The sequence below is a fragment of the Urocitellus parryii genome, chromosome 4 (genome assembly GCF_045843805.1).
Source record: "Urocitellus parryii isolate mUroPar1 chromosome 4, mUroPar1.hap1, whole genome shotgun sequence".
NCBI classification, from domain to species: domain Eukaryota; kingdom Metazoa; phylum Chordata; class Mammalia; order Rodentia; family Sciuridae; genus Urocitellus; species Urocitellus parryii.
Genome location: NC_135534.1, coordinates 203,916,032 through 203,940,300, shown reverse-complemented (window position 1 = coordinate 203,940,300; position 24,269 = coordinate 203,916,032). Strand labels below are relative to the sequence as shown.

General features: G+C 57.1%; 2 protein-coding genes across 4 annotated transcripts in view; one reads left to right on the top strand and one right to left on the bottom strand.

Moving 5' to 3' along the window:
* Window positions 1-1,433: 1,433 nt before the first annotated feature.
* Window positions 1,434-5,683, bottom strand: Cdk9 (cyclin dependent kinase 9). 2 transcript variants are annotated; one of them, XM_026386398.2, is made up of 7 exons: window positions 5,048-5,683; window positions 4,514-4,595; window positions 3,809-3,899; window positions 3,335-3,501; window positions 3,067-3,238; window positions 2,764-2,855; window positions 1,434-2,338 (listed from the first exon to the last, which is right to left on the bottom strand). In XM_026386398.2, exons 1-7 carry the CDS (start codon window positions 5,479-5,481, stop codon window positions 1,973-1,975), a joined length of 1,404 nt encoding a protein of 467 aa, XP_026242183.2. In that variant the 5' UTR covers window positions 5,482-5,683; the 3' UTR covers window positions 1,434-1,972. The 2 variants fall into 2 exon arrangements, with proteins under 2 accessions (XP_026242183.2, XP_026242182.2); XM_026386397.2 differs by having other exon boundaries at window positions 2,764-2,912; window positions 5,048-5,675.
* Window positions 5,684-11,734: 6,051 nt separating this feature from the next.
* Sh2d3c (SH2 domain containing 3C) overlaps window positions 11,735-24,269 on the top strand; it is a 29,287-nt gene continuing 16,752 nt past the window's right edge. Inside the window, exons 1-3 of one of the 2 annotated variants that reach the window (XM_026386475.2) lie at window positions 11,735-11,813; window positions 13,452-13,911; window positions 24,036-24,075. In XM_026386475.2, coding sequence (XP_026242260.2) covers window positions 11,777-11,813; window positions 13,452-13,911; window positions 24,036-24,075 — 537 coding nt within the window. In that variant the 5' untranslated portion in view covers window positions 11,735-11,776. Of the gene's footprint in view, window positions 11,814-13,451; window positions 13,912-15,605; window positions 15,698-24,035; window positions 24,076-24,269 lie in introns of those variants that run through there. The other variant, XM_026386477.2, reaches the window with a different exon arrangement.

Here is a 24,269-nt window from a genome sequence, read left to right as displayed (position 1 = left end):
TCTAGTGTGGTAGAGAGTGGAGTCGACAGAGCAGCACTGTGCAATGGCCCGAAGAAACGGACCTCTCCAGGGGGAATTGCTGGGTCAACCTGAACCCTGGGACTGGGGGTGTAACTCACTGGTGGAGCACTTGCCCAGTTGAGCGGCCCCAAGTTCCATCCCCAGTACAACAAAGGGGGTGTGTGTGGGGCTTTTAAAGAAGACTTTTATCCTTTATAGAAAACATTTTGAATTGGGCCAGCCCTTTTTCTGTTATCTAAAATCCAAAACAGGTCAACAGCCATTAAGAGGATTTTTGTAAAAAAAAAAAAAAAAAAAGATTTTGTAGATATAATTGGAGTAAGGTCACACCATTATCAATGTGGGTCCTAAATCTGATGACTAAGGTCCTCAAGAGAGACAGAAAGAAGAAAATGCCATATTCATATGAAAATGAGGAAAAGGTTAGGACAATACATTTAAAAGCCCGAGTACCAGGCACAGTGGTACACCATTCCAGGAGGCTGAGGCAGGAGGATCTCAAGTTCAAGGCACTCTCAACAATTCAGCAAGACCCTCTCACAAAATATAAAACATAAAAAGGGTTGGGGATGTAGCTCAGTGGCAAAGCAACCTGGATTCCATCCTAGGTACCAAAAATGACAAACAAAAAAGCCAGAATGCACTAAGGACTGTGGCAGCCACCAGAGGCTGGGGGCCTCAAAGAGTCTCCCAAAGGAACAAACCTGCAAACACATGGCTTTTGGGCATCTGGCCTCCAGAATCAACAGGATGAGCTTGTTCCTTTAAGCTAGTGTGTTCAAGGTATTTGTTACAGGAGTTTTAAGAAAACTTACAGGAGTCTGCCGGTACCTGCAGCTCCTCAAAGGACCCCAGCCCAGCCCTCACATCCTCATGTTCACATGAACTATTTCTTCCCTCCTGTCCACCCCACCATCCAGATTCATGCAACTGCCACCTCCCCATGGCCCGTGATCCTTTCACCCCGGGTCACTCTCTCTGAGCCCTCCTTCACCCAGCAGCACAAAGAACCTCTGCAAGTTACAGACCTAATGGTCGTTCCAGATCCTCCCGCAGCCCTGTGTTCCTGGGTCAGTCTGAATGTACCCGTCACCTGCCACAGATGGGTCTCTGATCACCTCTGCAGATGTGGCTCCCAGGAGACCCTCACTGCTCCCCACAGCAGGGCTCCTTCCTCCAGCACCCAGCAGAGGAACAGGGGGCTCACAGTGCGTGCCCTTAGGTGCCTGACTACACAGTCTAGGAGGCACCCAGGAAGGAAATGGCAAGGCCCAAGTCCTCCGTGACTATATGAGGAAACATGAACGGGGACAAAGAAGAGAGTCAAGACTTTCAGCAAGTTGACAAATCAAACCCTAACCGCTGGGCCAGCCATGGGTCTGAATGCAGAAAACACACACCACTTACTGGAAAAAAAAAGAAGGGTCAACTTTTAATTGTAACTGATCGGCCTGCATCCAGGAATGTCTCTGAACAACTCAACAAAGAAACACGATAAAATTCTCCTACTGAAGAAACCAAGAGTTTTTGCTGCCCTCAGTGCCCTGAGGGCCAGGCCAAGAGCAGCCTGTTCCTGAGGCAGCTCCATTCCCCTCGCCAGTTTCTCATCCCAAGAGGAGGGCTGGGGATGTGAGAGACTGTCCCCTCCTCCCACCATGCTGGGAGCTCTTAGAAAGTCACCATTCGAGGCTCACTGGCCCCACTTCCTGTCCTGGGGTACATGGGAGACCCTCCCAGCACCATCCAGAAATCCAGAACAGGGCAAGGCAATCAGGCAGCCCCTGTGCCCGCCTTGCCCTTTGGCAACAAGCCCTCCAGTCCACTCGCTGGTTGTTCCCAGTACCCAGGGTGGAGACTAAATAAAATGTGCGCTAGAGAAAAAAACCTCAAATGCCCATCATCTCCACCACGAGTCATAAAGCAGAGAAAAAAGAAAACAGCGGCCCCGCCCTCAGAAGACGCGCTCAAACTCCGTCTGGTTGGTGGTGGCAGGATTGCGGCTCTGATTGGTGGACTGCTGGGTGATCTGGCTGCCCTTCCGGCGTGGTGGTGCCAGGTATTCAAACATAGACGTCAGGTGGGTGGACAGCATGCCCTTGAGGTCTGAGGGCATGGGGTCAGACCAGAAGAAGTCGTGGTTGAGGGCGTCGTCGCTGTCGATGCGCTGTGCGGGATCCAGCACCAGCAGCTTATCGATGAGGTCCAGCGCATAGGGGTCCCGGACGTAGGCCTTCAGCCTGTCCTTCACCTTCCGCTTCTGGCCCTTGACCAGCTCCAGCTTCTCAAACAGCTCATATTTGTCTACATTTGGCCACACCTGGGGGGGCAGGAGTTGAGAAAGGACAGAGTGAGGTCAGGGGCAGGGTTCAGGGGCAAAACAACCCAGACACTCCCAGATAACCTTTGAGGGAGAACTGGAGCCCTCCAAGATGAAGGCAGCAGTGCCACCAAGGATGTGGCACACACCAAGGGCCTGGCCCTTTGGCACAAGTCATCTGGAATACCTGTGCCAACCCTAACATGGGCATACTTCTGTTTTTCAGAGAAAACAAAACAAAAATAAAAACCCAGCACTAACTCAAACGCCTTGGCAGAGGAAGGCTCTGCAGAGCAGGCCCCAGCCCTCCACCAGCCACTCTCCGGAGAAGAGCTTTCCTGATCCCACTCCCCAGTTCCTCTGCCAAGGAGACCTGGATCTCCCCACCCCACAGGTACCAGGGCCCATTCAGCTTAGCCACAAACCTCAGGGGTGATGGAACCACAGAGCTGGCTGATGAGGGCAAGCTGGTGCTGCTCCGTGTTGCCCTGCATGATAGGGCTGCGGGTCCACATCTCTGCCATGATGCACCCAGCACCCCACAGGTCAATGGGCGGGCCGTAGTCCCGCTCCCCTGGGAAGAAGAGCGTACCAGGAGGGCCCGTTGAGCCCAAGGGCCTCTTGAGACTCGATGCCCCAGGGCCGGTGGCTCAAGAAGCCCTGGCAGTAAGGGGCTGTGCCGGGTAGGTGCCCGGCCCCTGCCCCCCTGCCCGCTCGGGAATCCTCACCGAGCAGCAGCTCCGGAGGCCGGTACCAGAGCGTCACCACACGGTTGGTATAGCGGTTGGGCTGGCTGTTCTTGGCCAGACTGAAAGCCCGAGCCAACCCAAAGTCTGCCAGCTTCAGGACCCCATCTCGGGTAATGAGCACATTGGCAGCTTTCATATCCCTGTGCAGGATCTGGAAGGAGGATGAAAGTGAAGGTCCTTCAGTCACACCCACACAGCAACGTGGTCAGCTTATGCCTGGGTCTCTCCTCCCACCTCTGGTGCCCACCTTGTTCCTGTGGATATAGTAGAGGCCATTGAGCAGCATCTGCATCACCCTCTTGATCTCTGATAGTGTAAACTTGACTAGGACGTTGCTTAGCAACCCAGCAAGGTCATGCTCACAGAAGTCGAACACCAGGTATATACTGCCCTTGCAGCGGTTATAGGGGGATGCTGAGGCAGAAAGGGCAGGAAGGAAAAAAAAGTAAAAAATCTGTACCCAACTCACTCTCCTGCCACCAGCTCCCACCCCTTCCAACCCACAGGCACCCATGCCCTCTGAAGCACTCATTAACACACTCCTTCGCTGGTCAGACACTTTCTGTGTGCCTTCTCTGTTTGGGTGCTGTGGCAGGCCCTGGGGAAGCATCACTCCAATCAAAGAGGACCAGAGAACAAAGCACGATATGTCTGAACCTAGTTTAGGCCCAAAGCCCTAGAAGTTGAAGCCTCATTTTCTCACAATCTCCAAACAACTTACCTTTGGTTCGACAAATCTCAATCAAGTTGACCACATTCTCATGTTTTAAAAGTTGAAGAATCTTGATCTCCCGTAAGGCTGTGATGGGGAACTGGGTAGGAGAAGAGGAGGAAGTGGTCAAGAGGGAGTGCTACAGACCAAAAGAACTGGCCTCAAGGTCTACACTAAGGGACACAGGATGGGAATAACACTATGTGTTCTGAAATCAGTTGTCTCAGATATCTAATATGTAAAACAGGTATAACACTATGCACACGAGGAGACAATTCAAGGCAACAAACTGACGCTTTACAGTCACCAAATGTCCATGGTTTCAACCTTCAAACTTTAGCTCTACACTTGTCGTTAAGACTATAACATTTCTTTCTAAAAAGTAGATATCTAAAAAGCTGTACTTGTATTTTCCTTTTACATCAAACAATATTAAACGCCAAGGAAAAGATGTTTCAAGGCTTCCTAACTTAAAACCGACATACACACCACGCAAGCATGAGCTCCCCCTCTTGGCCCCAACCGTATTTGCTTAAATTGAAACATCAAATGCTTCAGAACATTTGAATTTAATTCGGTGAGAGGCCAAATTCCCTGCAATATGGACATTTCCAAAACTACTAGGTATAAACCGAGTCTCCTGGAAGCACTAGGATGGATACCCAACCCAGTGGTCTGGCAGTTGGCAGGCCTGCTCACCAGACCCTTACTCACCCCCTCCTTCTCGTTCTCCATGAGCACTTTCTTCAGAGCCACCTTCTTGCCGGTCTTGCGGTGCTTGGCCTTGAACACCTCCCTGCAGGCGGGGAGGGAGACCCAAGAGAGCTCATCAGGCGATTCAGCGGGGGCCGCCCCTCCCCTACGAGAGGAGGGGCTGCAGGAAAGACGAAACTCCCTGGCGGGGCTGGCACGCGGCTACTCCACCACTCGGTACCTTTGGTCTCTCCCTGAGCCTCTGCGCCCTTCCCTCGAGCCCTTCTTTCACCGATGCATCTCTCGTACAGATCCCGCTCCCCTCTAGGGCGCCTCTTTGCAACCCCTCCCCGCCCCCAACCCCCGGCCTTTGGCTCCTCCCCGCCAGCCAACTCCGTCGGGTCGGGGTGGGCTGCGGCGCGGCCTAGCGCAACCAAGGAACAGCCCCAGGATTCCGCGGCTTCCCTACCTCCTCGTGCCGGGTCCTGGGGCCCCGAAGTAGGACCCCCATAGGTGCAGGTTTAGGGCTTCCGGCCCTTCCAGGCCCAGCCTTACCCAAAGGTGCCTTGGCCGATCTTCGCAAGCTTCTCATATTTGGTCACTTCATCGCAAAAGGGGCACTCCACCGAGTCGTACTGCTTTGCCATGGCCGCCTCCAGAGCGCCGCCACCGCCCCCAGCCGCAGCCGCCGCCGCTCCAGGTCCAGCCGCCGCGCTCCAGGCCCCGCCGCGGCCGCGCCACTTCCGCCTCCACGGCCACTTCCGGCCTCGCGGTGCCGACCCCGCCTCTTCCGGCCGCCGCCCGCCGCCAGGCCCCCTGGGACTTGTAGTTCCCGGGAGGCCAGGGGGAGCCAAAGCTGCAGAGGCGCCTCCGCCACCGCCGCTGCCCCCGCCTCCGCCGCCGCCGCCACTACTGGCGGCGGCACCGATCGGGGGCCCGGGGAGCCGGGGCGCTGGGGCTGGGGCTCTGGGCGGTGCGTCCCGCTGCATCGGCCCGGGCCGCGCTTGCTGCCGAAGCTGCTGCCGCTCTGGCGCCCGATCCGGGGCCAGCCGCAGTGCCCTGCTCCTCCTCCTCCGACGGCGCCGCCTCCGCGGAGCTGCGCGGGGCGGCGGACGAGGGGGGGTGGCCCCCGAGCCGCGGCCTAGGGGGCTCCCTGGCCGGGCCCGGGCCCGGGGCGGCCGGGCGAGGGGGCGATACGGGAAGCGCGGACGAGGAGGCGGCCGGAGAGCCCAGGAGGGGGCGCGTTATAAAGGGGGAGGCGCCCCGACCTCGCCCTCCCCTCCCCCTCTGCCCGCCCCCTCCCGCCTCCCTCCCACCCTCCGCGGCCGCACCTGCCGCCGCCGCCGCTCCTGTCGCCCGCCCGCCCGCCCGCTCGCTGCCCGCCGGCCGCCTCGGCGCGTCACCGCCCGCGGCCCCTCCTCCGCCTTCGGAGGTGGGGCCCCGCGCTCGACACCTGGTTGTAGGGCGCCCTGCCGCGTGCCTCAGTTTACCCCCACAGGCCTGCTGCTGCGCGGAGCCCCTTCCTTCCTGGCTGGGTATGTCCCCCCAGAGGCGAAGGCAAGAGGCGCAGAGGGAGCGGCCTCCGGCCCTGGGAGGAGAGAACGGCCCCAGCCGCCGCCTCCACCGGCCCCCGCCACCCGCCGTTGACATGGCAACCGATGGCCGCCAGGGGGCGCGGCGACACTGGAGGCAGCGAGCGAGCAACGCCAGGGCCTTCTAACCCTGGACCCTCGGTTCTCTGGGAGGCAGGGATGGGACCCATGAGAACCCTGCCTCCTCCCAACTGCGCCAGAGCTGGTCTAGCACGAGTCAGTAATCGCGAAAATGGCTAACAGGTGCAGCACTCCCTGTGTGCTCAGCGTTCCTGCAGAATCCTGAATCCAGTCGGGACCGCCAACCCGTTTTACAGAAGAGGACATTGAGGCTCAGAAAGGGAAGGTCATTTGCCCAAGGTCACAGTGATGAAGCTGGTCTAATATATGAACAAGACTCTCATCACCCACCCTATTTATAGTCTGACCAGAGGACAGCAGTGGGGTTGTTGGAGGCATACTGTCCTTCTGCAAGCACCATGTCCACCACTTACTCTGCGTCGGTCCTCCTGTCCCTTCTCCAGAATCTTCCTGGCTCCAGGAGCCCCCTGATCCTTCCTTCAGCTCTTCCCCACAGAGCAGCCCAGCGAAGCTGTCCTTTCTGCCTCCTCTGCCTCATCCCTTCAATCTGTTCCTTCGTCTCCAGCCTATTGTGGAGGGAGCCTGAGTCCTGGCCCTCCAGTCTAGCCATTCCGTCCGATCCTTGCACAGCCAGGGCCAAATCTTTCTGAAATCTTCTACTGTCTTTAGGAAAACCCTGAGTGTGACCCTTGCTCTTTCCAATTCACTTTGGCAGGCTCCAGCTCCACAGTCTCCCTACTGTTTCCCAGCTTCCCAAGCCCACCTGCCTTCAGGACAGTGCTCCCTGGATCTCACCCCACCTGCTCCCTGCCTTCCTCCATGAAGCCCTCCCCATTGCTCCAAGCTCTTATCCCTGCGGCTTGACCTGAAAGCCTCCTCGCAGGAGGAGATGACCCTGATGTCCCACGAGGTCCTGTTCTGGGGAAAGGTGACCTATCCCTCTGCCAAGAAGAGTCTTGAGGATTAGACCAAGAAGCTGGGCAGTGTGGCCACACTTTACAAGTATATTACTTATGAGAAGCAGGCAGATGCTTGGCTAAATCAGGGGTAGGGAGGGAGATAATTGCTGTAACTACAATTTGTTGAGGGAAAGTAAATGGTCCACGCTCTACACTTAATGCTCTGTGGGAATTACCTCAGTTGTCCCTGACCTGTGTGAGGCAGGCCCCGCTCTCACCTCCACTGTGCACATAAGGACCCTGAGCCTCAGAGCTGATATCACAGTGGCCATACTGGCATTTGAACCAGGTGGGTTTGGCACAAACCCCACACATTCCCCATATCAGGGTCCCACCCATCTGAGCTAGGGGTGGAGCCAGGGCGGAGCCTCAGGACATGGGTGCCAATGTAAGATGTGGAAGGGGACAATAGCTTTGGGGGACTTGTCCTGGGCTCATGTGGCTTCCACTGTCGTACTTTCAGACTAGGGCCCGGTGCCTGTTTTCCACAAGCCCCCCTGCCAAGTCACATCCTGTGAGCAGAAGCCCTAGCAAGGTTTCCGGTGATGTTGTCACCTCCACCCTAGCATCCCTGACCTGAACCCTGACATCTGTCAGTCACTTCCCCTCAGGGCCGCAGGCAGCTGCTAGGGGAGGCAGGCAGAAGGGGTCAGGAGCAGGCTGGAAGGCCACCCAGCTGCCTGGAGCCTCCCATCACCACAGCTGGCAAACCCTGGGGGACCAAGAGGTCATGAGTGACTTCCCAGCCTGGGCTTCTGCTTTGCTGGTTGGAGGGGAATTTTGCCTGCTTCCAGTGGGCTGGCTGAACAGCAAGGCCCCGTATGAGGCTGGTCCTCAGTAAATGTTTGTTGACTGACTGGCTGAACAGACCTCAAGAGCCTCCGGTCCTGCCGCCATCTAACAGGGAAACTGAGGCACAGGGCAGGAAAGGGAGCCACTGAGAGTTTTTGACTCTGGTTTGGGTCCTCTCTTTTTCTCTTCCAGCCAGGAAGGAGTGAGGAGGTGGAGGGGACGAGGAAGGCAGGCTCGTGGGGTGGAGGCTTGGCCTGTGGTAGAGTCAATGCATGGGGGACACAGGACAGAGAATGGCCGTGTGACACCCATGGCCCTTCCAGCCATGGCTCTTTTGCTCCCATGAGCTTCACTGGGTCTGGCCCTGACACTTGACAACATCCCTCTTAGGAGGTTGCTATGGTTGGGCACAAATGACAGAGAGGAAGCAGGCTTTGAGCTGTGAAGTGGCCTGGCCAAGGCCACCCAGCCAGGAAGCTCTGAAGCTGGGATTCAAAGCTGCTTCTCTTTGCTCTCAAAGTCCAGGGTCATTCGCCATCGTCCTGCACTGCCCCCAATACCAGGCAACCAACTCAAACCAGGGAAAAGCCTCCACTGGGCACTTACAGGAGAGGCCCGAGGAAGAGGGTCACATGGATGGGGAGGCTTGAAGTCTGTTTGGAATATGCAAATAAAGACACAAGTGAGTGAGGTGCAAGTGGTGCCCCCAGTATTAACATTTTATTCCACTGCCATGAATCATGCTGTATTTGCCTCATTTTGTTGAAGGGAAAAAAAAAGACGCTCAGGTGACCTGACTTGCCCAAGGTCATGCAGGTGAGGACTCAGGTTGGCTAATGCCTTTTTAAAAAATTATTTGTCAATGGATCTTTATTGATTTATTTATATGTGGTGCTGAGGATCGAACCCAGGGCTTCACACAGGCTAGGCAAGCGCCCCACCACTGAGCCGCCACCCCAGCCCTGGCTGACGCCTGTTACTTAGGTCTCCATCCCTGACAGCACCTGCCCCCTCCCTGGGCTTGTCTTCTCCTTCCCCTCCAGAAGCCCCCACATTGTCCCTGCTTGAGTCACAGGTTGGGGATGAGGGGCTGGGAGGTGGGAACCGAAACCAGAGCAGGGTTCCTGGGAGCCCCTGGCTCAAGCTGGCCCTAGAGGGACTCGGGGAGGCAGCAGCCCGCCCGTGCCAGGGCAGGGAAGCAGGGTGTCCTGGGGGCGGGGTCCCAGAGGCAGAGCCTGGAGGGAGGGAGCTCCTCGGTGTCCAGGGCTGCAGCAGGGGGGCAGCCTGGCTGGCCTCCAGTGCAGGCTGAGGAGGGCCTGGGGGACAGCCACCCGCCAGCAGGTCACTGGCTGCACTCCCAACGGCCACTTGAGGCAGCACAAAGGGGGCTCTGAGCTCAGCGGAGCCACCACACTGAGCCCCATTCATTCTCCCGGGGATGCCGGCAACTGCCCTGGCGCCCCGGCCAACGGCAGGCCTGGCTCTCTTGCTGACAAAGCGCCTCTACCACAGCAACAGCCTCTCGGTGGCCACGACTCCCAGGTCTCACACCATGTGCCCGCTCACCAGTGTCTGCCAGGCCTACCCCCGTGAAGCTTGGGCACCCACCCTCCAGTTGCTGAGACTCACAGTGTGCTGGCCAGGGATTCTCCCACCTACTGGTGCTGCTGGATCATCCCATTTCACAGGTGAGGAAACTGAGACCCAGAAAGGCAAAGTCTCTTGTGTATGACACACAGCAGGTCAGGAAGCCAGCACTGGCTGGTGCCACAGCTCAGCAGTTAGCCCAAGTCACACTGGAACTATCCCTGGGAGAAGCCAGTGACCTACCCTCTGCCTCCACTAAGAAGCTCCCCACCAGGCTTTAGGCCCCTCTGACGGCAACCCAGAGATGGGAAGGGGCAGCTGCGTGAGAGTTGGGCACCTGGTTGTCTGTCAGGATTCTGCTCCTTAGTCTTGGTTTCCTCATCTGTGAAACAGGGGCAGGGCCAGAGTTTGTCTCCCAGGTCTGTTGTGTGGATGGTGTGGAGGTTCCAGCTCCATGTCTGGAGAGTTCTCAGTGCTCAGAAGCAAGGGTTGGAGTTGTTGCCCCTTCTCCCCCAAGTCCTTGGCTCAGAAACCTCATTCTTTCACCTGAACTTTTTTTTTTTCTTTTTGCTACTGGGGATTGAACCCAGGGGCGCTCAACCACTGAGCCACATCCCCAGCCCTGTTTTGTATTTTACTTAGAGACAGGGTCTCACTGAGTTGCTTAGCACCTCACTTTTGCTGAGGCTGGCTTTGAACGCGCGATCCTCCTGCCTCAGCCTCCTGAGCCGCTGGGATTACAGGCAGGCCCCACCGTGCCCAGCTCACTTGAACTTTTGCTCACTGGTCTGTCCAGGCCTGTCTGTGAGCAGAACCTTGCTGCTATGGTCCCAAGGGCTGTGTCCCTTTCCTTCTCAGGTCCTTGGGGTCCTCTTCACTGCATGTGAAGTCCCTAGACCCTTCCCCCACCAAGGACTTTTTTCCAGCTACCAGGGGGTTGGGGAGCCCCCGCAGGCACGGAACTTGGCACCTCAGACTCTACAGCTGGATGATGAGCAGCTTCCAATTCCAGGTGACTTGATTTGGGGGCGGGGCATGATTTTTATGGAGGATGTAGGAGGAGCCCCAAGTGACCTTAGTTCCCTCTCACAACTGCAGTGGCCAGCTTGGGGGCTAGGATAAAAATACTGAACCTGGGCGGGGTTGTCACTCAGTGGTAGAGCGCTTGCCTGGCATGCTTGGGGCTCTGGGTTCCATTCCCAGCATTAACAGGAAAAATAAAAAAGAATTTCAAGCCTCTATTGGCTGACTGCATACCTTGCACTGTCCCCATTCTAGAGATTTGGTGACTGAGGCTTCAGAGGTCGAACTGACTTAGCACACGGAGCTGAGTTTGCAGCTGCTGATTTTGTAGCACCCCAACCCCAGCATCTGCTCACAGTCTCTACAGGTGTCTGGACACCCTGTATGAGGGAGATTGCATTTCCTCATCTCTGTTCTGCACACACACACACAGAGGAAGTTTGTAGAGTAAAAAATTACCATCCCATGGTTAAGAAATCTGAAGGGCAAAGCATAACTCAGCCTGATGTGTGTCCTAGGGAAATCCCTCTCCCTCTCTGTGCCTCAGTTTCTCCATCTTTGTCCAATGGGTATGGTACACCAAGTCACCGTGTGTACTAGACTGGAAATAAGTGACCATGGCAGGAGCTGATCCTATGCCAGACTCTGCTTGCCACAGGGCACCCTATGTAGTGGGCACTGCAGACCCTCCCTGCTCACAAAGGGGAAACCGACTCAGGGAGGTGAGCCGAAGATCACATGGTGACAGAGTGGCCAGCCAAGACTTGAACTTGGACCTGGTGGCCCAGGGCACTACCCAGGCTACAGCAGTCTCCTGTCTGTCGCTGCCAGGCTGTCTCCTGGGCACCGGGGTTTAGAATATCCTGCGCTGTGCATAGCCCTGTCCCCTTGCCATCCTGCCTGTGGGCCAGACCCCCTGACAGTGGATGCCTGGCCCCCAGTGGCCCTCAGCCCAGTGGGCTACATTCCCAGAGCCTGTGGCTTGTTCCCCAGACCTTCCAGGCCCCTTGGGCTTGCAGCTGCCCCTGCCCTGCTGCGGAGCCAAGCGGAGCGAGGAGGCGGCCCTCGGGGGCTGGGATCTGACCGGGGAGGCCCCAGCCCCCGCCCCCTGCGGAGAGGGTGGGAGGGTGGGGCTGTGGGAGTTTCAGTGGTTTAAAAATACACAGAGGAAGCAGCCAGAGGGCCAGAGAAAGGGGAAGGGGTGGTGGGGGAGGCACCCCGGCTGCCCTGGCTCCGCGCAGCTCGCCAAGATGACGGAGGGACCCAAGAAGACCAGCAAGAAGTTCAGTGAGTGCGCTGTCCTCGGTCCTCTGACCGTCCGCCCCGGCCTCCTCCGCCCCGGCCTCCCTCACATCTGCCCGGCAGCACGGCCTCCTTCGGTTTCCTCTGTGTCCATCTGTCTGTCTCCAGAGGGATCCCCGCCGCTCCCGCCAGCTCCGGTGCAGGCTCTCTCTGTCGCTCTGGCTGGTTTGGTGCCCATCTCTGCTCCCATCTTTCTCTCGGTCTTTGTGTCCCCCTACCCAGGGACTCCCAGTCCCTGCTCTGCTCTTCTCCGGGGCTCTCTGACCTCCCTGCCTGGCCGGGACCTTCACACACCCATCCCCTGACCCGGGCTTCTCACTGGCTCTCAGGAAGATCTCTTGGGAGTTACTGGGCTTGGAGGGGCAGGTGGGGGTGCCATGGGGCACTGTCCCAGGTCCCACCAGCCAGGAGGCTGGGAGCTACTAGAACCAGGCTGGGAGGGGTACACCCACCATTGCTCTGTCTCTTTGCCTAGGTGGACGGCCTTCAGGTCCAGCAGACCTCTCCTGTCCCCTGTCTCCTTTGACCTGACAGTAGCAGGGGAGGGGAGGGACGGTGTGGCTGCATTCCACAGATGGAAACACTGAGGCCAGAGACTGACTGGGACCTCACTGGCTATCCAGCAAGGCTCAGCCCAGTCCTGGACTCAGGCCTCAGTTTCCCTCCCTGCCTCCACTACCATCCCTCCAGATCCCTAGTGCCTGGGGGCAAAGCCAGTGGCGCAGCCTCAGTGGCACGGCAGAGCTGTCTGGTGGGCTGAGACCAGGTGGGGTGGGCAAGGCTGGAAAGAAAGCCCCAGAGCTTTCACGCCCAAAGTGCAGAGCCTTGGGCCTTGCTGTGTGACTGTGGGCAAGTCCGTTCCCCTCTCTGGGCCTCAGTTTCCATCATTGTCAAATGGGGCATCCTACCTATTTTCCAGTGTGGGTGTGAGGGTCTGAGGCGTGGAGGATGCCTGGAAAGTGGAAACTGCCAGCGCTTTTCCTTTTTGCTCATCTGAGGCCTTAAGGAAGTCAAGTGGTGGCTGTGAGGAGGGACAGTCCCACAGCCCAGGGAGGAAAGAGTGGCCTCACATGCTTGTGTACCCCTGCGGAAATGGGGAGATGGTATCACCCGAGCACTGTCGCCCGAGTCAGGAACATGGGCTCAGCCGACAGGAAGGAGAAAACCACAGACAAGGGGACCCTCACGCTTGTGACCGCCCCCTCTTCCCTTCACCCTCACCCCATGAGCACAGACTGGCTTGGACACTCCCTTCCCTGATCTAACACACACACACACACACACACACACACACACACACACACAAATACAGAATTCACTGTCATTGTGTCACCATAGAAGGTAGATACTATAATTCCTATTTTACTGAGGTGAAGGAAGGGGATCAGAGAGAACAAGTGATTGCCTAAGGTCACACAGCCAGAATACGAAACGACAGAGATTCAAGTCCAGGGCTCTGACTCCAAGCTACCGTGGTCTCCCACTTCTGGGAGTGTAAGAATGATGAGAGGGGGTGTCAATGAAGCCCCCAACTCTTTGGGACCCTCGCTGGGTACTTTTATTGTTATGATGTTCCTGTTGGCATTGCCCTTAATTCCCTTTCCTCCCCTTCTTCCTTGCCAGAGTTCTTCAAGTTCAAGGGCTTTGGGAGTCTCTCCAACCTCCCTCGGTCCTTCACTTTGAGACGGTCTTCAACCCCCATCAGTGCCCAGTCCCACTTGGAGTCTGACACCTTTGAAGCCACCCAGGATGACATGGTGACAGTTCCCAAGAGCCCTCCAGCTTATGCCCGCTCCAGTGACATGTATAGCCACATGGGCACCATGCCTCGTCCTGGCATCAAGAGGACTCGGAACCAAAAGATGGTGCAGAAGGCCCAGGAGGTGGGTCCTCGAGGTCTGCCTGACCTGCCAGGCTTGGAAGCACCCAAGGAGGTGATAGGGGGTGCTGATGCCCCCCTGGAGGGCACCTCGACAGTGGGACCCGACCTTTCAGCAGTGGAGGAAGACCCTACAAGAAAGCCTGAGGACCCGATAGCAGACATAGAAGAGGAGAGAGCTCCCAGGGATGTGCACCCAGAAGGGTAGGTACCCACCAGGGCAGGGGAGGGTGGACTTGCAGGGATGGTGTCTCCAGCTTCCTACCAATATGCCTCCCTGCACAAACATCTGTGCTAAAAAAGAAAAACTGCACATTAACCAAGTGCTTAGTATAGACCCAGCACTGTGCTGAACCCTTCACCTGTGATTCTCAAAAGAAAACTCACCAGGAGATACTGTTACTGTTTACACATGACAGATGAGGAAACTGAGATTCAGGAAGCAGAAGTCATATGCTGTGGTCAGGCATCTCTCAAGTTGCAAAACTAGGATGTGAACTTGACTCCAAAGCCCTTGATAGCCTCCAACAGGGAGGGCACAAGATCCTGGATCCTTGCCCTGGACCCCTCGCATGAATCACTCAAATCTGCTAGATGATGACATTTCTCCACTGGGTCTAGAAAACCATTTGTCAACTTAACTTGGTTATAGGGAAGCTGAGTTCATGCAAAAACGGAAATAGCAATAATATGATAATAGCTCCTATTTCATGAGCATTTATCACACTGAAAACTCTGTATTCTATTATTAGCCCCATGTACAGATTGGGAAAGTGAGACTCAGCCAAGGTCCGTGGAGCTGGGATTTGCCTGCCTCCAGGGGCTGCATGCTCCTCCACCTCATTGTACCCAGCACCTTCAAAACACCAGGGCCGTGCGCTTCAGACCCCTGGAGATCCCTGACTCCAGCCAAAGGAGTCGCTGGCTTTTCAGTCTTTTCCCAAGTCACACCAGTGAGCTGTGCTTTTGGAAATAAAGAGAAAAAAAGCCAGCTGGCCAACTCCAGGGCTGGGTCCTGGACCTTTTTTTAAATTTCCCCTGGGACCTTTTTTTTTTTTTTGATGGCTTTTCCCAGGGACACTAAGCGCAGTCTTTGTGTGCTGAGCTGTCATTGAGTCCAGACCCCCATTCAGTAGGAGCAGGACCTTGTAAAACTGCAGAGTGCATCCATGTCTGCCTGTTAGGCTGCCTGACTTTGGAAAGTCTGTTCCCCTGAGCCTCGTTTTATCATGTGATCCATGGCACAACAATAGCACCCACCTTGTAGGGTTGTGGTGAGGACTCAAAACTAACACCTGAAAAATCTTTTTTTTTTTTTTTTTCTGAAAAATCTTAACACAGTTCCTGGCTCACTGCAAACACTCCCTAAGTGGGAATGCTATTTACAATTAATAAAACTAATGCCTTTCCACTAACCCTGGCTGCCTCCTAAACTCGGCTCCATTCAGGGGTGGAAGAGAATGACTGTATCAGGGAAGAAGGCAGGAGAGGTCCCGGGGCGTTCTCCGGCACCCCGCAAGTCTGAGACTCCGCCGGGAGCCTCGCCCCTCGCACCCGGGACGCTGACTGGTTCGCGGGAGCTGGGTGGGGCGGGGCGAGGCGGGGTGGAGGGCGTGTCCATGGGCGTGGCTTTTCCAGACTGCGAGGCGATCAGCGGGGGAGGCGGGCCTTGGAGCGGGCGTGCTCCGGGAGGCGTGGCCTTCCCGGCCCTGGACCTTGACGGACGGGCACGGGGAGGAGCCAGGGAGCAGAGGGGCGGGGCCAATGGGGAGGCGTTATCCCTGGAGTGGGAAAGAGCCGAGAAGGGGCGTGACGGGGGCGGGATCTGTAGGTCAGGCCCCGCCCCCAAAGTCCCGCGTTCGGCTCCTCAGTTCCGCGGCCAGTGAAAGGAGGGAGCCGCCGGACTGAGGGGGTGCCCGGGCTCCAGGCTGCCACCGTGGGCAAACATGACCGCAGTGGGCAGAAGGTGCCCCGCGCTGGGGCCCCGAAGGTGAGTGACCGAGCTGGGTTCGGGGAGGACCAGCGCGGGACCGGAGTGGTCTGAGGGGGAGATCCGCGTTCCCGAGGCGGCAGACCAACCGGCTGTGGGTTTACATCTAGAACTTTTCTAAGCCAGCTTCCTTTGGGTGTGACTCTGTCCCCTGCCCTGCCTCCTCGCCGGCCGAGCATCCACCCGTCTTGTCCCCACGACAGTCCCAGCAGAGAGAGAGAGAGACTCTTGTCATCCCCACTTAGTAGATGAGGACAGAAAGCTTTGCTTGTCAGCTTCTCAGCTGGTGGGAGTCAGCACCAGGTTTGAGCACACCTCTGGGCCCCTGCCCCTAACCACTGGGAACGTTCCCCTGGCCCAGCCAGAGCTCTGACAAGGGTCTGGAGAAACCGAGAGCGCCAAGTCCCAGGCCAGCCCACACCTCTCTCCCCTGTGGGCAGAGGCCGGCTGATCCTGGAGGTGCCTCTGGCATCAGGCCTGGAGTTGACCAAAGAAGTGGAGAGACTTTGTCCCCCATCTCCCAAAGTGTCCTGGGGTAGGGGTTGGCAGGCCAGATTGAGCTCCTTCCCGGTGCTCTGGGACTTAGTGTCCCACCTGCCCACCAGGGATGGTTGGAGCATTTCTCTAAGAGTCCCCAAACCTTAGCCCTGTGCCAGGGAGTCGGGAGAGCAGCCTTCCCTGTGGGTCCTTGGATTGCCCTGCCCTAGGCCTCCCGCTCCCCAGTAGCCTACATGGGCCTGAGATGGTCTCTGAGGGTCCACACAGCGTGAGGAGGAGGAGGGCATTTGAGAATTGGCAGTGAGAAGATGGGGTACCCCTTCCTGGACCTCCCAGGGAGTCATTCCAGTGGCTGCTCCTTGAGTTGGGGAGACTATCCCTCCCCCAACCCCTGGGAGGCAGGGTGCACCTGGGGCTGGAGGAAGGAAGGGGAAGAGGTGAGGCAGCAGGAGTTTCCTGGTGCCCTGTTCCCTGCTGAGATCATGAGGGATGTGGAGGAAGAGGGGAGGAGGGGCCCTCCGCTCCCGAACAGCCCAGCGGCCTTCCCAGAGAGCCTGGCACCCTCCTTCAGCCCATGCTACAGAAGAGGAAGCGAGGCCTGGAGAGGGGAAGGGGTCCCCAATTGCCTCTACCAGAGGGGGGCAAGGGGCAATGCAAGGAATTGCCAGGCCAGGGTCCTACCAGAGTTGATCACCATCCTGCTTTCAGGAGGCGAGCACCCAAGGGGTCCCTGAAAGTGGATACTTCTATTGCTCCATCTTGCGGGTGGGGAGATTGAGGCTTAGAGAGCAGAAGGGATTCTCCTGGAGTCGCAGCTTGAACACAGGAGCCTGGATTTGCTCCCAGGCCTGACCCCCCGCTAAGCCCACAAGCTTATTGGCTCAGCCACATTTTCACTCCTGCAAGTAAAACTCTCAGAGCCTTTTCTTTTTCTTTTTTTAAAATTATTTTTAGTTGTAGATACCTTTACTTTATTTTATTTATTTATTTATACTTTATTTATTTTTATGTGGCGCTGAGGATGGAACCTAGTGCCTCAACTGTGCTAGGCGAGTGCTCTACCGCTGAGCTCCAGCCCAGTCCTCTCCACGCTTCTTCTACCATTATTTCAAATGACTTTCCACAGTGCCCTGGAAAGGCGCCCAGAGTCACCTTACAAATGATGACACCAAAGAGGTTAATAAATGCTGGAGATCATTCCCTCAGCGGAGTTGGCATTTCGTTCGTCTTAATATTTACTGCATGCATTTTAGTATTTACTATGCCCCAGACTTGTCCTAGCTCTGGAGAGACAGCAGTGAGCACAGCGGACAGAACCCACCCTCATTGGGTCCTCATTCCAGGGTGGGGAGACGGATGGTAAAGTAGATAGATGAGGTATAAGGGCAACTAGAGGAGAAAAGAGCTACCAGGAAAATTTAAAAACAGGTAAAGAAATTAGTCTTGGGGGAAGTAACTGGTGGTGGCTATACAGGAAGGTTAGTCAGGAAAAAAAAAATGTCTCAGTGAGAAAGGGATGCTTGAACAAAGGAGATGAGGGACCAGCCTGTGCAAAAGTCCTGAGGTGGAAGCCTACTTGAGGAACAGCAGAGACCAGAATGGCTGGAGCAGAGCAGGATGGGGCAGATGGGGAGGTGGGAAGAGAGATCAGAGGAAATGGGTTTAAATAATGTAGGGCCTGGGAGGCCCCAGCAAGGACCTGGCTTTGCCTCAGCAAGATGGACGCTGTCTGGCCTTGATCAGGGGAGGGCCCGTTGTGTTTAGTGTGTTTGTTTATTGTTGTTGTTGTGGGTGGGTGTGTGTGTGTTGCTAGGCAAGTGCTCTACCACTGAGCCACACCCCCAGCCCCTGGCTCCTGTTTGAAGAGGACCTCTCCCCCCACAGGGATCTGATTGCAGTCCTGCCTGTCTGGTGCTGCACCCAAATGTCCTTTGATTCCCACCCCCAAGACCCAGGTCCCCAACCTCCACTCTCAAGGGGGCTGTTTGGAAAGAAATTGAGACTGGGACAAGGTGGCACCCTGAAGGAGAGTGGGGCACCTCGCATTGCCCCTTGCCCCCCTCTGGTGCCAGGCACGAGGAACGGGCTGGGACCCGCCCCTCCCCATTTCCTTTCGGAATGTTGATCCTGGTCCAAGAATTCCCAACTCTCCCCAGAGTCCCGCGACCCTCTCAGCCCTGCAGAGTGACGTCAGCTGCCGGGCATCTGGTAGCGATTACCCACCGGGGGAGGGGTCCTGCTGGCCCAGCCTGTGCAGCCTCCTTGGGCTCCAGGCGGCTGGTCCTTGTCTTCTGAAGGGCCCCAGCTGCTCCTGGCTCTCATTTCCTGTGGAACTTTCTCACAGTCCCCGAGACCCCCGGACGCCTTGGTCTGTGGGAACTGGGCCTGCTCGGGAGGATGGGCTGTTCCCCCCACAGCTCCACCACCCCCAGCTGCAGCCACATCCCAAACCTCAGGGGACCTTGTTCACAGGCTGCTGGGCCTGTGTGGGGTGACTGGGGAGGACCGGGGCAGAATCTTGGCAGCTCAGACACCAAGGGGCTGTCTGTATCTGACTGAGCAAATCCCATTCCTCTCTGAGCCTCAGCTTCCCCGTCTGTAGACTGGGTGCAAGAGCAGCACCTGCTCCTCAGGATTGAGGCCTGTAACGGCAGGGAGAGTGCCAATGGGATCTGCTGCTATAGAAGGGGAAACTGAGGCCAGGGAGGGGACTTGCTGGGGTCACAGTACCACCCCCAGCTGAAGGCCTTCTCGAGAGCCCCAGGGGCCTCCCGCCCACTCCCCCATCCCCTCTTCCTGACATGGGTTCTGGGCTCCAGTGGGTCTGAAATACTGTTTCTTTGCCCCCTCCTCCCTGCTTCTCCCCGTTTCCACCGGGGCAGCTCCTAGTTTCTCAGGGAGCCCCCCTGCTAGGGCGCAGCACGGAGCCCCAGCCTGGGGCGGGCAGGTGCTAGTCTGACCAGCCATGTCCCCAGGGCCACCCTCTGGCTTCAGTGTCCTTCCTCTGTTGGAAGGTGGGGCTTGAGAGCATGGAGTTCAGCTGGCGCTCAGCACGGTGGGAAGTTTCTGTGAGTCTCGCAGCTCAGGGCGCAGTGCCACCAGGGAATCAAAGCTCTAGGAGAACGGCCCACCCTGCCCAGGCTAGCTCCCTGCCCCGTGCGCAGGGCTGGGCTAACAGGTCCTTCCAGCAGGGCGCAAGGCCCTGTGGCCGGTGTCCCACAGCAATGGGGCTTTCCACCTGCTCTCTTTGTCCTCGGCCCCTCAGCACCAAGGTGCTATTGCTTGTCTGCCACCGCGAGTGAGGGCCAGAGGGAAGGACACTGCAGTCCCCCAGGACTGGCACAGGAGGGCCCCAGGTGGACCAGGGAGGCCTGCGCCCTCCGTCTCCTGTGAGCCCGAGGGAGATGGTTACCATGTGCCCACTCCACAGATGAGGGCGTTGGGCTCCCTCTACAGGGTGACAGGGACAAGGGGTGGGCAGAAGGGGGAAGACTCCGCCGTGGGGTGTGGCCAGGCCCTGAGGTCCCAGGGACTCCGGGATGCGGCCACCGCTTGGAGGGCCAGGGTGGAGCCGGAGGCCAGTGTCTCCCACCCCTTCCCCTCCAGGGTCCCTGCAGGCGGGGGACGGAGGTCCTGAGGGTGAAGTTCAGATTTACACATGCACTGGGAGCTAAAGGGTAATGGGCTCCAATTACTGCTCATTAATGCAATTAATTAAGCTAATGTATGCAATAAGTGGTATCAGTTATCAGAACAATCCGTTAATACAGGCAGCTAAAGGGGCTGGTTATTAAATAATTAATGCCGCTGATTAATGGGCCAGTTTCAGCTCAGTTGTCACTATTATTTAATTGATTTCACCACTAAGATCAGAAGGGAAGCAGCTTTTAAGTCATATAATAAGAAATTAATTAATTAATTATTGGAGTAGAGTTTTTACAAATGGATGTTTTGATATCTGGATTTTTTTTTTTAAAGAGAGAGTGAGAGAGGAGAGAGAGAGAGAATTTTTAATATTTATTTTTTAGTTCTCGGCGGACACAACATCTTTGTTGGTATGTGGTGCTGAGGATCGAACCCGGGCCGCATGCATGCCAGGCGAGCGCGCTACGCTTGAGCCACATCCCCAGCCCCTTGATATCTGGATTTTGTCACTGTGGTGAGAGGGACAGGATTCTAGATATCCCCAAGCAAACTGAGGTCTGAAGGCTAAGTAGGAATCACCCTGGTCATAAGGGACAGAAGATGGCCTAGGCAGAGGCAACTTTATGTGCAAAGGCCCTGAGGCCGCAGGGGGGTGGAACTCTTTGGAGAAGTTTCTGGAGCCCAGAATACAAGGACGGATAAGAGCAGAGAGGAGGGATACCTGCAGAGGCCAAGCCAGGAAGACTAGAGATGCAGAGGGCTGCTGTGACATTCATTCACTTAGGAAAGTATCATGTGGCTGCATGGTAGAGCACTGGCCTGGGTGCCATCCCCAGCACCAAAAAAAAAAAAAAAAAAAGGAAAGAAAAAATTGGATGTCTGCTAAAAAAGTGGGGTTCCCCCAACCCCTGCCTAGTGCCTAGTGGAGTGGGTGTGGCCATGGTGGAACAGTCGATGAAATGCACAGGAGCCCGTGAAGGCCAAGGAAATGGCAGAATTAAGCAGGGGTGCAGGCTGGACTTTAGGAGGGTCCTATTTTCTGGTGACATGGCCAGGCAGGAAGGCGTCACCGAGGAGGGGACTCTTTAGCAAGACCCTAAAAAGAAGACCTGAAGGTGGGCGGAAGGCTGGGAGGGTCTGTAAGGAAAAGTGTTCTAGCAGAGGGAACAGAAAGTGCAAAGCCTCTGAGGGGTGGGCGATGGTGGGGGCGGAGCTCAGCGAGAAGCTGGGCTTGAACTTGGGCTTGGGGGAGGGGCAGCGGCAAGTGTGAGCTGACACCACCCCCTAGTCCTGGGGGTTGAGCCCAGGGGTACCACTGAGCCGCATCCCCAGCCATTTTTTATTTTGGATCAGGCTCTTGCTAAATCGCCCAGGCTGGCCTTGGAATTTTCATCCTCCTGTCTTAGCCTCCCAAGTTACTGGGATTATAGGATCGCATTTTAACAGGACGCTGTGGTGGGACAGTCACAGGGCCCCAGAGGGAGGCAGGAGGTCAGTGGTGCTGGTGCAGGCCAGGGATGGTGGTAGACGGTCAGTGGACATGGTCAGTGGACCGTTAGTGGTCATGTGTCCTGGGGATCCTGGAGTGTGGCCGAGTGGCAGGGTGAGGTGAGCGGGCTGCAGTGGGACCTCAGAACTCCGTCTCCCACCCTGGGACTTTTCCTTGGCCCCCCTCACGGGCTCCACCCAGGCCGACCCCTGGGGCACCCATCCCCAAGGCCTGCTTCAGCTCCAGAGCTCCAGGGGAAGTGGACAGGAAGCCGGAGGAAGCGCTGGGTGATCCCAGTGTCCTGGCCAATTTGTTCCCGCAGTGGGAGGATTTCCGGGCCTGAATGGCCGGAAGCATTGGGATGGGACACCTCACCCGGGAAGAGTGGGTGGAGGGGTGGGAGGTCCCTGCTTCACCTCACTCCCACTGCAGCTGGACAGACAGAAGCCTACAGCTTGAGGGACAATGGTTAGCTGTCAGGAAGGACTTTCAAGGAGGGAAAGTTAGTAATATGGAAGCCCAGAATGCCAAGACAGGGAATAGGGGCTCAAAGGGAAGCCTTAGTCTCAGAGCTGGAGGGATCCTGGGATTTTCTTAGCCCAGCTCTCTCTTGTCTGGAGCATCAGACATTCCACGGTCCCGCCCTCCCTCCACACCATGCAGATGGAGGAGGAGACCCTTCCTGGCCAGAGAAGCAGGGCCCAGCCTGATGGGAAGACTGACCGTCCTGGCGGGTGGGGGCTGTCTGCTGCTCCTGCATTAATTTAAGTAACACCTTCTCATCTCCTACTGTATGCCAGGCATCATGTTGGGGACTCGGGCTCAACGGCAAACGGGACAAAATCAATGCAACCCATAATTTCCATCAACAAATAAATGCACAGTGGTCATTTCAGGAAGGGGTTGAAAAAATTAAGGAAGGTAAAGCAGGGTAGAGGCCGAGTGAAGGGCGAGGGGCTCTTCCAGGGGGGATGGTTGGGGATGGGTACTCTGAGAAGGTGACTTTAAGTGAAACCCTGAGTAAAGTGGGGGCAGTGGGAGCCACATGAAGATCTGGAGGAAGAGCACTCTAAACAGAGCATTTGAGCAGGTGCAAAGGCCCTGTGGCAGGAATGAGTTACCAAGGAGATCAATGCAGCTGGGGCGGAATGAGAGGCAGAACGAGGGACAGAATGATGGAGGGAGACATGTTGGAGGGTTGGCAAGAGAGGCAGTGGGGTACCACCAGACCCCACAGGGCCTTGTAGAGTGGCAACAGCTGACCCAGTTTATGCCTATTTACCTATAATAAAGGCAGCCCCCTCCTGTCCCAGGGAGAGAGAAGTTCCAATCTGAATAACGAATTATGTGTTCAGGGAAGGGAGGGTCAATTTTGTTCTTCAAGAGAGAGGGCTGGGTGTGGCTTAGTGGCAGAGCACTTGCCCAGGACGCAGGAAGCCTGGGTTCCATCCCCAGCACCACTAAATAAGTGAATTCAAGGAAGTTTAGCTGGGCACACGCCTCCTCGCACCTGTGAGGAGGGGCCGGGGCAGGAGGATGGCTGGAGCCCTGGAGTTGAAGGCCACCACCTTGGCAGTGACCCCAACTTGGAGAGACAGAGAGAGAGAGAGAGAGAGAGAGAGAGAGAGAGAGAGCGAGCGAGAGAGCGAGCTGGGAGCCCCCAAGGGTCGGGTGGTTTGTGAGACCCAGGCCTGCTTTGGTGCCTACTGGCCATGGATCAGAAGCTGACCGGGACTATGACAGTGGACACAGGGGGCCAGCAGGAGGGCCGCCCACAGCTCCAAGGGAGAGCCCAGGATGGACAGGGCGGCAGAGGGGCGGGGAGGACACAGCCGGAGAAGCGGCGGGATCCATTAGGAAGGGAGGCCTGCGTGCCTGGTGGTTGGGCGCGGCGGGCGAGGCCCAGATGGCCATCGGAAAGACTAACTGACATCACTGAGACAGGCTGGTGGCAGCCGAGGCCCAGGACCCACAGGGACAGCAGCGCTGTCTGTAGGTGAAACTGGGAGAGGCCTCAGACGGCAGCAGGAGCCCAGGAGACGACAAGGGCCTGTGGCTGTGGAAGGGGCGGCCCGGGTGCCCAGGGCATGGTCAAGGCCAGGGCCAGGGCTGTCCTCACAGGAGGGACATCTGGAAACAGCCCTGCAGCTCCTCCAGGCCCGTGGGGCCCTCTGAAGGTGGAGGGACTCCCTGCACCTGCCGCCATCCCCAGCAGTGGCTCTGCATTGTGCCAGACCACCACTCAGGGGTCGCTGTGCACTGGGGCCCTCCAGTGTGCAGAGTCAGGGGTACTGGGTGGCAGTGGGGTGTCAGGAGGAGGCAGGGAGCGGGAAGAAAACCAGGACAGTGAGGTGTCCAGAGCCAGGTGAGGACAGCGACTCAGGAAGTCACCCAAACTCTGCTGAGAAGGTGGCAGGCATTATTCCCCGAGTCCCTCATTAGTGAGGGCTGTCATTACTACTGATTTATGGATTGGAAACCAGGCTCAGAAAGGCTGAGGGTCTTATTCTGGGCTGCACAGCGGGAGGGTGGAGGAGCAGCCAGGGACTTGGGTTTCATCAAGTGCCATCAGCTGCAGGGCCTGCTGCCTTCAGGACGCACCCCTGGGCCCCTGAGGACCATGTGTTGGCCCAGGCACGTGGGCAGAGGCTGGTGACTGGGGGCCGAGCTGGGCTGGGGGCACTCACCGCTCTTCTCTCTTTCCAGGGCCGCTGCAGAGCTGGAGACTGGTGGGGACTACGTGAAGGTAGGAGGACCTGGGCGGGGTGGTCAAGGGACCCTGGAGGGCTCAGAGCTGGTTCCACCAGGGTGGCCCTGCGAGGAGCCAGACCTGTTCCCAGGAGGAGGAGCGTCAGGGAGACGCAGTGCTTGGGTGTGGGTCCGCTCTCGGCAGCTTCTTCCTGGGTCGCCATGGTTCTCTGCTGGCCCCTGACGCAGCGT